The 12,138-nt window shown below is 47.4% G+C and overlaps 2 protein-coding genes across 2 annotated transcripts; both read right to left on the reverse strand.

Annotated features, from left to right (window-relative positions):
- Positions 1 to 136: 136 nt before the first annotated feature.
- On the reverse strand, positions 137 to 7,544 carry EDB93DRAFT_741366 (armadillo-type protein). The gene is made up of 19 exons (XM_041457293.1): positions 7,380 to 7,544; positions 7,243 to 7,326; positions 6,969 to 7,192; positions 6,867 to 6,915; positions 6,759 to 6,818; positions 6,546 to 6,701; positions 5,792 to 6,496; positions 4,696 to 5,742; positions 4,268 to 4,642; positions 2,938 to 4,212; positions 2,656 to 2,887; positions 2,320 to 2,606; positions 1,837 to 2,270; positions 1,669 to 1,784; positions 1,492 to 1,617; positions 1,283 to 1,445; positions 1,077 to 1,233; positions 792 to 1,017; positions 137 to 738 (listed from the first exon to the last, which is right to left on the reverse strand). The coding sequence occupies exons 1-19, from the start codon at positions 7,413 to 7,415 to the stop codon at positions 473 to 475; spliced, it is 6,018 nt and encodes a 2,005-aa protein (XP_041311778.1). The 5' UTR covers positions 7,416 to 7,544; the 3' UTR covers positions 137 to 472.
- Positions 7,545 to 7,740: 196 nt separating this feature from the next.
- EDB93DRAFT_1077532 (Rft protein-domain-containing protein) lies at positions 7,741 to 9,683 on the reverse strand (the record flags this gene model as incomplete). Its single annotated transcript, XM_041445321.1, has 5 exons — positions 7,741 to 8,161; positions 8,212 to 8,593; positions 8,653 to 8,828; positions 8,879 to 9,139; positions 9,187 to 9,683. 5 exons carry the CDS (start codon positions 9,681 to 9,683, stop codon positions 7,741 to 7,743), a joined length of 1,737 nt encoding a protein of 578 aa, XP_041311779.1.
- Between the last annotated feature and the right edge of the window lie 2,455 nt (positions 9,684 to 12,138).

Below are 12,138 nucleotides of genomic sequence, written 5' to 3' on the forward strand. Positions count from 1 at the left end.
GATGTGATATTTTTGGCGAGGGAAATATTGAGGCATCGGTCAGCAAATTTGAAGACCAGCATGCCTGCAATGAGTACTGTAAATGGTTTGGGCTGGAAACATTTGTGAAGGAAGTGAATGACAATGAAGTAGTTGTAGAAAATTAGATTGATGCTCGGACTGATACATGGTACTGATACATGGTATTATACAATTTTCTTGTGTTCGAAGTGTCCGGTGTCCCAACCATGTGACTGCCAGATTTGGTGCATGTCACGTCGTGTAACGGAGCGCGCGCGTCCGGCTTTCCATATCCTGCCTCGTTACGTAATAGACTGACAAGCTTAGAATTAGAGGATGCTGCGAGGTGGGAGGAAGCAAGAAGCGCTGCGCCACCTCGCTTAATTCGCACGTAGACTAACTTCTGCGCTCGCCTCGTGCCTCGGCTCGAAGCAGAAAACCATCTATGCATGTACATATGGTAATTACTTTATCAAAATGATCTCAGAGAGATCTGCGGCTTCATATTCTGCTGCACTGTGCCCGCCGCGCCTTCGACGGCTTTCCGAATTGACACCTCAAGTACTTCCCGCACAGAAGGGTCTAGCTGAGTAGTGGCCTCCTTGAAAGATGCGGGCGAGCTAGCTGCTAGGGAAAGCAAATGTGCTATGCCACTGGAGTGTATCGTTGATGGAGGCATCTGAGATGGGCGTAGAAGTAACGTGATTGTTGGTAACAGTACACTCAAGAGACGGGAACCTGCACAATTGAAGTCAGCTATTTGAACCAAATCCGCAGGTACTGGTGCTGACGTTGTTCGTCTTTAGTAAGCGAGACGAGTGTCGCAAATGTTTTCCAAACCTCATCTATCGAGATGGCCTGCTGCTCTGACACGATTCCGTCATCCACTCGAGGTACCATTTTGGCAACATATTGGATTAGTGCGGGTAGAAACAGTCGAACGCAGGCTCGAAGAAGTTCGCTTCCAGACGCAGCGATGACGAGGGTTTTGGCGCAGTGAACAGCTACAATAGCCATCTGCTGAAACATAAAGACACTCAGCAACACGCATGAGATATATTAAAGCAAAAGGATACCTGGTCGCCTTCTTCAAGCTTCTGTGATATAAGGAAGAACAGGTGCTCTACCACATCACGAGCAACCGCCACTTGTGAAGGAATGACGGTCAAGATGAGCACTGCCGCGAGAAGGTTGGTTTTGACTTTTCTTGACGAAATCAAACCTTCGCGTCCCCTGTGTTGCTTTAGCCTCCCACAAACATATAAGTATTTCAAGAGCGAACCTCATTTCGTCCACGTTCAAAAGACATGAAGACAATAAGCCGTGGATAAGCTTCCTGTAACGTTCGCGGACACTAGGATGGCATGAAACGGCCAACAAGGATTTGAAAGCCGGAAGAGTGGGAGTCACTAGATCCGCTTCCGATGTTTCGTCTTTCAGCAGTTCTGAAAACAGGTTATGCAAAAGAAATCGTTCATTGTATTTTCGTACCACCATATAGCACGCAGCCTATTCCCCGTACATCCTCACGAAGAACAGACTCTGATGTCGAAGCAATGAGATGGAAGGCACCCAGGGAGCCAGAAATCATCTTTGTAATATCAGACAGATCGCCTTCTGCAAGAACATGCATCGTGTTATGCAACGGCGAAAGGTTAAGATACTTACTGATCGACGACTTTCCTGGATTGTGACGGGAGTGTCGAAGGGTGTAGGCAAATATCTTGAGACAATGAGTGGAAACTGAATCGGGAAGAATGGCTGCGCCGCTCTGACTCCCCTTGCTGCTGGACTGCGTGTAAAATTCTCGTGAAGGACAATTTCTGGAAGACTCGCCTGAGATCACCTCCGGGTACATATTGCCCAAAATGTTTTACAAAAGCGGTCAGGACAGTGATCAGGTGAATGAGTACCTCTGCAGATTCTGTCATAGCGATTCGGTAAGTGAGACTTATGAGTTCTTGAAAGATTGTAGGTTCCAAAAGGGCTTTCCCTGAATAGCGAGGATCGAGAATGCATTTCAGTGCCCCCAGGCAGGCAATCACTGTGTCAACTCGTGAGCTGGTGTCTGGCGAAGACGTTGCAAGTGCTTCATATATAAGGCCAAAGAGGGGGAAGAAAAGCGGCGCTGGCCCTTCTGTCGTGGAATCGACACCATTAGCAAATGGCACCACCTCCTTCCCAAGGATGGCAGCTGAAATATATTGATCGGAGCGGTTCATGGCGTTCGCGACAGCTTGTAGGATCGTTGCCCAGGAAGAAGTGTAGTACTGAAAAGGTGAGATTCGTTGATAACAATCGATCAAGATTCAAACTTACTGGGAGTAGAACTACTTTACCGAGGCTTGCGTACGACGGGTCTAAAGCCACCGCTGATGCCTCGTGTATGAATTCATAATCCGCCCGGATGACAGCATAATCGCGAAGGCTCGCAATCCATTGCGGTGCCAAGATCGATCTGTATGGTTTGATGACATCCAGAAGGTACGTCTGTTCAGAACTAGCAATTTCCAGACGAGCCCATGCGGAGAGGATAGAAACCCTCAACATGCCTGATGCATTTGGGCTCAAGTCCACAAAATTGCCCATAGTTAAGTTGCCAGACTCTTGAAAAGCATGAATATTTTTATAGATGAGATATTTGGATATGCCTACCGTCAACCTCTTCAAGTGCTGTTGTAAGTTGTTTGAGAATTCTCCCCATCCGACTTACATCTTTGACAACGCCACAGCCAACAAATACTGCACAGGCATCGATGGCAGAAGACAAAATTTCAGGAGTAGAATCTGGGGAGAAGGCGGGAGTAAGTGCAGCTGTGATAGGTGCTTGATGTTGCTCAAGCAGGAGAGCATCTGGATAGTCAGGGTCGGGGGCCTGGCAAAACACCTATTGAAGATACATAAAAAGAAAAGTGACGCGAATCATAGTGCACCCACCTGGATGACATCGCGTAATACAACCAATCCTTCCAGTCGTATCTCTGTGACATATGCCGCTGATGCTGTGAAGGCCATTTTGATCAAATCTGGGACGCGAGACACAAGGAGGCCGTTCACTGGAATGCCGTGGCTACGAGCGAAAGGTATGTCGATGTGCTCTCTGCGTCCAAAGCGTGCAACCAGTGTGCAGATTTCGTGTAAACATCGCAGTGCAAATAGCTGTGTCCTCCAGCGTGACGTAGCAACTATGGCTACGTTGCTTTGCCGTGTATCATCGTTTGACATAGATGCACTCAATGATTGACCTTCGTCATCCATGAGACTGTTAGCTGTATTGACCACTTTCTGGGAGGCATTTATGCGCAACATAATTCTCTGGCAGAGGTCAATCCAAGCGGATGGATTGTGAATCGCTGTCTGAAGTAGCCAGCTTGAAATTACATTTCTGACACCATCGATGGATGGGTCACCGTCTAGCATTCCAAACAAATCCTCCACAAGGCGATCTCCACCTAATCGGGACATTGCTAGAGCGTCTTTCTGAACCAATTGATAAAGGGCATCGATTGTTGCGAGTTTCAGACATCTTCTAGGCGAACTAAGGTGTCTTCTAAAACGATTCACGATCTCGGGGACGTCCACATGCTCGGGAGCAAACATGAGAAGATGCTGGATGCACCTTATAGCTTCCACTAGGATGGGCTCATCATCTTCCACCGAAAATTCGTGGACAAGGTCAAGTACAATTGTTCTCGTCCGTGGAGAGTCGTGAACGTCAGGGCCAAGAATAGTGATGATCGCGTCCAGGATATAGCAAACAAGGGGGTAAGATTGCAAGTCACCACCAATATTGGCGTTGTTCAGTGTCCCTCCCTCGGCTTCGTGAGCGTCCGACAAGTATATTTTGAGTAGCATTCCAAGGGTGCTTGACACGAATGGAGCGAAGGCCAAACTAGCAGCGTTAATGACATGTCCCAGTGCGCGGAGGGACCAGAAGTGGACCAACGGATGAGAATCATTGCTCAATGACATGAGAAGGTTCACTGTTGTTTTCAAGATAGGGGCTGCCGCAAGTCCACCAACATGACTGTATAGAGAGCCAAACGCAAGCGCACAGCCAGCTCGACCTTGGGGATCGCGGTTGCTTACAATGTGATCAACCAATACCTTGGTCTGACTTGTCAAAAAGGAGCTTCCAGATATGTTGGCAAGACGCCCAATGGCCTCGCTGCTAGCAGATCTTAGGGCGGGGTCACCATCCACAAGAGCATCCTGTAAGTGAAATTAAGAACGCATGGCCGAACCACATTTTAAACGGTAAGCTTACTTTCAAGAATGCTCCAAGAGCTGAAGTGACTTGAGAGTTCCCAAGGGTATCCTTAGATTGACGATGATGCAAAATCATGGCGACACGCAACGTTCGCACGATGGCCACAACGCTATTCAACATCACAGCGGCCCTCCTCCCAGCGTTCTTGTCAAGCTTCGGAGACCGATTGGACTCTATCAAGTGACTGATTGTGCGCAGAGTAGTACTTAAGTCCTGGGCTGGCAGCAACTGAGAGAATAGTTCGATAGCAGCGTCACAGACTGACGAAACAGGTGGCGGAGCATTGAAAGACCGACTTTCCTCTTCTGACGGGTTTATTATAGACAGAGAAAGTGTGTCGTGCTCGCAAGCTCCTAGTATCGGCCTGCGTAGCTAGATGCGTACATCAACACTGGCAGGAAAATTCAGATATGACAATGTCTTACCAAGGCAGTTATTGAGTGTTCTATGCTATCACTGTTGCTGTGACCTCGGCGAGGACTTTCAGACGTTGTGCTTTGGTCGACCCCATCTTCAGATATTTCGAGTGTAGTGAGTCCATATGCATAACCATCCGTCATCTGCCAGATTGAAGTAAAACTACCGGAGGTAGACGCAATTGAGGCTTGCATTGCAGATATGTTATCGATCTCAGGACCCGCAAAAACAGTGAGGACGGACTGCAATAAGCTTGATTGCACAGAATCCGTCAAAGTGGAAGCTCCAAGAGCGGAGAAGCATTGGTATGCTCTACGTCGAAGAGAAGCCTCGCGAGTCCGAATGGATGGTCCAGTATCTTCAGTTACTGAGGGTACAGAAACTTCTTCAATAACCTGTGACAAGAACACATTTGAAAATGATAGGGCATTTCCAAGTAGAGATGAGATTCTCCGAGCAACATCGAGAGTGGTGAGCTGGGTATTGTGAAGCAAAAAACAAAGGATTGCCCCAAGCGCACTTTCGCGGACATGCAGGAGAAACTTCCATTCGGCAGCTGACCGGCCTGAAACGTTGTCTTTCGCGGTAGGTTTCGGTAATGCATTACGCCAAAGTACTAGTAGCTGAGGTAGATGTGAGCGGACGAAGTTTGGTCCAAGCAGCATCAGCGATGCAATCAACGTCCAGGCAACTTCAACTTCTACTGCTGCAATATGGACATCATGATCACTAGCGCGCTTAAGGAGTTGAGTGGCAGTGTCAAGAACGCTGGCTGACACGTCAAAAGACACGTATAGGGGGCGATGTGGCACAATGGCGACAAGAGCTGCCAAACCATAGGAATGACCAAGTGTCCGGCGATCAATATCCGAAGGAGCTGCAGGCGATTGAAGGGATTCGATGTCGCGTTGTAAAGACTCTGCGATCGCCAACATTGCCTTCGGTAGACGGAGGGGGGTAGAATAGCAGAAGCAACGGAGGGTCCAACTCGCATTGACACGGACTGAGTGACTTGGATGCGTGAGCAGCGTCATCAATGGTACAGAGACAGCGTCCTATGCCAAGTTTAAAAATATTCCAAAGTTGCAACTTCGCAGGACTTGCCTGAACTGGCGGGGGTGCATTGCCTAGCTGTTGCAACAGACCTGCAACCTCCTCCAGTGCTATCGTCAGGATAGATGAAGATGGAGCTACCTGCCCCGGCATCAATGCTGGCCATCTTTTCAAATATGATGAGGAAAGATCCTGAATTGCAGCTATTTGTCCCTGCTCGGTTAGCATTCGTACTGCTATTAGCTCTCGTAAAAGAGCGCCGACTAGCTTCCGGATGAAGAGTTTGTCATATCTCGTGGCTCCATTCTTGGGATATGAGACGATCTCGGTCATGAGATGACCAACAAGCAGAGAATAATTGGCTTCCACAAATACTGGCCCAAGTTTTCCCAGCAGTGTGACGTAAAACATGAAGATTCCCGCACGGGTTTTGCGGCTGTGAGCTTTGTTAAACTGGGTGGAGATTTGTGATAGCATATCTCCTGGCGTCAAAAGGACTTTGGTATTTTCGGCTGCGATATGTGCAGGAGTAGAAATATCGGAGTCTTCTTGTTCCTTCTTGCCTTTTTGTGACTGCTCTGCGACTGCCACGGCACGTTCCATTTGGGTGGCCGCGAGCATATGTCCCACTAACTGCGCCAACGATTGTGTTGTCACCTGGTCACTGTGTTCAAGACTTTTAACGCAAATGTTCATGATTGACTCCACATCTGCAAGCGTGACGGAGTCTTCGGGGGTATAGACAATCGTTAAAACCTGCGCATGTTTCAGTTCGTAAAATGCAGTTCATAGGCAAGAATCTCACTGCAGCAGCAGCTCGCTGGACGGGGAGAGCTTTATCAGTTAAACCGTTCTTCATTTGCTTGATTATGTCCTTCGCAAGGGAGTCGCTCAAAACCTTCTTGGCTGAAAACAGGGTTTTCCGGAGCATAGTAAGCGCATGATATCGGACGTGTGGCGACTTTGATAGTGATAAGAAATCAAAAAAAAGTGAACAACCAGCAAATGTTCTACGCACCGCAGATGACCTCAATGTTTTTATGGCGATTGTGGCTGTTTCAGCCATGAAGGACATGAACTGTCTCGGGCGATCAGATTGCTACTGGAAAAGAGTGATATATCGAACCTGGGAGCCGAAGGTCTCCATCAACTCTCCAATCGTCCAGAGTGCCGCGCTGTGAGTAAAATATCATTCAAAGTACTAATAAAGCGTGCATTTCGTGCTGACATTCGAGTCGAATCCTTATCCGTGGCTTTGATGTCAGATGCCGGCTTGAGCAACACCCTTAGCGTGTCAAATAATGACCTGGATTCTCCACGATGATACAGGACTAGAAGGCATCTTGCAGCTAGATTGCGAAGCGGACGACCAGGAAAAGGGTATGGCTCCGAAGGTATAAGCACTTTCAGTAGCGTGGTTTCTACAGAAGCTTGCGTCTCCTTGAGCGTTTCCTGCAAAATGTCAATTTGTAGGGAAATACAGTCATTATGAATTCACATACGGTGCTCGCATGTCTTATATTTCTCTCCAGATTCGACAGCCACTGAAATAAGTAAAGCTCGCTACTGTCGGTTGTCAATTGATTCTGGCTGTTGTGAGCAACCTTTCACGTCTACTGCGGATTAATGCATGACATACCTCATCTAACTCTTCGATTTCCCCCTTGAATGCCATAATCCGTAACAAAGATTGAATTGAACGACTTTCAGCTGCAGCACTGGAGCTTGAGGCGCGAGGAAGCGATGGACTACGATTCGCGGCTGATGCTACTGTAGTGAATCTAGTAATGATGCCTTATTGTGGCAGTACAGCGTGTCATACAAATTTAGAACGAATCATTTGAGCATTGCTACAAGATGCTATACTCGTACAATGTGTGCAGCATGACGTTTGATCAAGCGCACAGAACATGTAAAATGTTATCGATTCAATTATTCACATACAAGATGCAGTTTGTGAAAAATGCGATACGGTTGGAAAAAATATTTAATGGGCCAGATCAATCAGTTTTCACGGGTGCCCGTCTCACCAGGTATCTGCCAGACGTTAACCACCACGTTGCGATACAACATAATCCCATCCCGGCCCCCTGCGCTAAATGAGACACGACGATTACGGAAAGTATTGCTCCGCGGCCTTTTGTTTGAAGTAGAATGTCAGCCTGATGGTGTATGTTGGTCATGGAGATCGCCAGGTAAGATAACATGGCAACTAGAAGAAATTGCCATGTTGGCGTCGAGGCGTGCCATCCGTGAGTAATTTTATTTCTCTTAAAGAAAGTCGAAGCGTATTGTGCGGCATAGATTATCCGGGCTGCTAGGTTGATTATGTTTGCGTATACCAGAGAGACATCACCGAAGCCCGAGGCGTAAAATCCGACCGCAGAAACAATGAATACAATGGAAAAGCCAATGAGCCATCTGATCATTTAAGTCAAGTCAATATAAACGATGGTGAATGGAGTGCGCACCGGCTTTGTCTTCGAAGATCTTGAGAAGTTGCGATGCTCGAAAAGAAAGCTTCAAGTACACCATTGATGGCCAGGACAGGAATGTACCATATCCAAGCTGCAAGAACTTTTGGGGCGCACGTTGATAAGTACTGAGATGGGAGCAATAGGTGCAGAACGATCGGAAGATAGACGGTGGCAAATACGAGGACGAGGACGGAACAAGCTAGTTGGATGGAGACCAGTGATAGCAAGATCTCTGAGGCTTGAGCTAGTGAACGTCTGTCAAATTGTGCACCAGTCGAGGTCGACTTTGTCTCAGCCGGGGAGCACAGGATTCTTGAGAAGTAAACTCTACATATTTCTTCCAGAGGTTGAAAAACTATTCGCGCAACTAGAGAACCTGTACAAAGATAGGATTATAACTATACCTGAAACAACCCAGTCTGGAACAATGCGCACCATAGTTCACGGCAATCGCGTACCCTCCTTGATCATCCAAAGGGCTCCACCAAGACAATATGATCTTATCTCCTTCTGTCAAAATATGTTTGACGATGGATTGCATAGTCATGGTCAGAGACATATGCAGACTACTAACGTCAAAGTATTGTGAGGCAATACGATAGAATGTTGATCTGACGGCTGTGATCAGAGAGTTAACTATTGAACAGGAGGATGGACTTACCTGGAAACACTCGCTTTGGATGATTGTCGTGTAGCAAGACGAATGGGCCAGAAGGTAGGATACCCCATCTGATATGCGTAACTGAAAAACACCACATTACTGTATGTAAGTTGGCCCAGGGCAAAAGCCACGAGCGCGAATTCCCCGGAATCTGGTCTAGTCGAGTCATAAAGGAGGATAAGATAAGTGACAATAGTCTTGCACGTTATCCCGAGACCTTCAGCTCTTACTCTAGCTCCAGTGCGAACTTCGCCCATGGCCCTGGGAAGTTGAGAGAAAGATGTATGTCACTGAGATTATCTACACACCGATTATGCATGGGTTCGCTGAAGAGCTCGCTTAGCGCGGCAAACACATATGTCGACAACGCCACGTGAAAATGCGGTTGACGACGAGCATCATCGCTGGCAAGAGTAGCATATGCAAGTGCCATAGCTAGAGACACTGGAAGTCCTAGGATGATCGGCAATGTAGATAGATTTGTCAAAGCAGGTGCGTGGTCATCCTTGTTTAAAGTTGACCCTTGGGTATGGATGGTGGTATTCCGCGGCCATGCTCTGAGCAGCGCATTCCTGACACCTTCCCGGCTGAGAAACAGTATGGTGCTTAAGATAAATTCAAATTGGATTGCGGCAGTCCCATATGCTTGCGGGGAAGCTAATCGAACCAGTGCCTGATTCAGAACAAAAGTCAATAGACGAGAAACAAGTTGGAGACCCATGAGAGAGAATAAAGAGTTAAGTGAACGTTTCAACAACCCGCCATCTTTGTCTTTTGAACGACTTGAGGATGGTTGTTGGTTCATGGGTGGGCTTTTGATCAAGTAGCAGCAACCTGCGATTCGAATTATGTGTATTTGGTCATGTTATAAACAAAAGTTGTACAGCCTTGTTACGTAATATGCAAGGGTACTTACTTTATAACGCTGGGAGATAATTATCGTGCATAGGACGTCAGCGCGTCAGCATTGAAAAACGCTTCTTCGAAGAGGCACTGCGTTTTTTCCTAGGTTATGTAGAAAGAGGCCAAACCGAAATATGTAACTGGGGCTCGCTCGTCAAATTTGTTGATGTAAATCTCATAGGAAAATAATCCCAGGGGACACGGCTCTGCAGTGACTGAGTAGTACTACTGTAAAGATATTTGAGTGAGACTCAAACGGGGAACCCATGGCTCACAACGATATCCTACACCACCAACTGCCACTTTAAGGGTCCTCACGTAGTTTTCCATACTTGACCCCGAACATACTGAACTCTCTGTAGCCTAGGGCATGTGGCGCCTGATGTGGGCCTCAGTCTGGGACCATAACACTTGTGGCAAAGATCATTCATTTCCTGTTCGAAGTTCCAGCTTTTACGTTCATGCTGTGCGCGTAAATTGGCGGCCATTTCACAGTCAAAGAATCAGATCCTATGGAAACGACTTTGTATTTCTGCAGGAACACCTTGGGTTTGTGGAACCACTCTGCTGAAGCCGTCACATACAAACCAAGAACTGGTGAATGATCTTGGTCTGTGAAGAAAATATATTGAGTATAGTGCAGAACTGCGAGGAAGCAAGGGGAGGAAATTGCAGTTCGGTGCCGCCAAGTAGGAATGTGACATAACATGTGCCAGGCTTGTTTGTACTCACTGGGTATGAAAAAAGCTCCTGATTTTTTACGCAGTATATTAGTCTTCTAGACCCGCTGTAACTGTGCCACAACAGTCACATTATCATGCATCGTGTTGCGCTGTCAACACTGAGAGCGCTGCAGCTGCAGGACTCAGCAGGAATAACACAACACTGGCATGCCCGACAGTAACTGTCAACGTGCTCATCACCTTAATCACGGGATTTCGAATCTGAATTTGTCATGAAGAATCGATGAACCGATGTGCCACTCCGGGCAGGCGCTGGGCCAAGCTTCACCAAGCCCACAAATTTTGCAAGAAGACAGAAAGTGCATCTGCCCTTCGATGGTGGACAACCTTGATATGAAGGAGCCTGTCTGGTCAATGATGGACAGCCTTGAAACAAAGGAAATCCTTTCAATCCAGGTAAGGGCCTATTAATTTAGCTCTAGTCGACAATCGCGTTCTTTAACTCACGTCTTCCAGAACATATAGATCATCTCAGATCTTCCCCCTGAAAGCCATTGGAACGCAAAAACCAAGTCCTTGCAGAAGAATCAAACCACACCTAGAGGTATCCGAAGTATGCTTTTGGAAAGCCACCCCTGCATCTCTGAACATGAGGTCGGAATTGGACCAACGATGGCGAATCAATAGAGCAACAGTCGCGTCACAAAGGCAAGCTTTCAACTTGTCCCCCGTCGCAATATAGGATAGACCGGATACTTATCTCTGTAGGCCTCATGTTGTGCAAGAAACGGCTCCAGTCAGTTTCCGCTATAGATAAGATCGCAGTAAGTGAATTTAATCTGTGGGTATTCGGACGGCTTTGACACAGAATTCTATGTTCAGGAATCCATCACAAGCAAGTCTGGGTTCACGGTTGCTACTTACTAGCTGTCCCCACACTTGAGCACATTGGACTTGCCGTTAACCCCCTATTTTCGGAGTCCGTTTCGTGACAGACCACACCCTCAGGCCTCAATAATTGATTACTTCTGAGGAGGTTATTGGGACTACGACTAACGAGACGTCGCACGATGATTGCGGCAGAAGCATACGGTCCTGGAACCGGCAGACCTCCGACGTTCTGGCGGTGTTCCAAGCGTAGTCACGATGAACAATCTCAGTGACTACCGAAGCACATACGGTGCGTGATACGTACCTCAGTCCTATGTATGTTCCTGCAACATAGCGTCCAGTTGGAGATGAATGTTGACCTTCTCGCGTGCTCTAGCTCGGTTGTTGCGCGTTTATTGCGGATATCAACTTTGCATTGTCCGAATCCCATTCCTCGATGATGCACGTTGCGCAAGTATGGATATTGTTTGGCGAGACATCCAATGAATTCGCCGTGCCTATCACTTAGGAACCCTTTCGACTACACTCTTCGCTCGCTTCCATTTCGATGGAATAGTAAAGTTCTGGGGTGCCAACGTGGCAATAGGACGTGCGCAATGAAGTGATGGTTCCTCAGGTCATTCTTCGAGTCATTCTTCGCCACCGTTGCTTCCATTCCTCGCCGTAAATGCCTAGATGTTGGTTCCATCGTTAGATTGCCGCTGGGAAAGAAGGGCTAAATCGCGCCGTCGATTCGGAGCTGGGAGGTTGCAGTTGGCCGTATAGTCGCAATCTTGCAATTTG

This window comes from Suillus bovinus (genome assembly GCF_016758785.1).
Source record: "Suillus bovinus strain UH-Sbo-P2 chromosome Unknown EDB93scaffold_6, whole genome shotgun sequence".
NCBI lineage: Eukaryota > Fungi > Basidiomycota > Agaricomycetes > Boletales > Suillaceae > Suillus > Suillus bovinus.

Excerpts from the sequence above, each read along its gene's own strand:
- EDB93DRAFT_741366 (XM_041457293.1), bottom strand. The coding sequence starts at position 7,415 with ATGGCATTCAAGGGGGAAATCGAAGAGTTAGATGAG. Across the intron at positions 2,607-2,655 it reads AGCACTTGAAGAGGTTGACG|AGTCTGGCAACTTAACTATG; the intron begins GTAGGCATATCC and ends ATGCTTTTCAAG. Across the intron at positions 739-791 it reads GCTTACTAAAGACGAACAAC|GTTCCCGTCTCTTGAGTGTA; the intron begins GTCAGCACCAGT and ends TCAATTGTGCAG.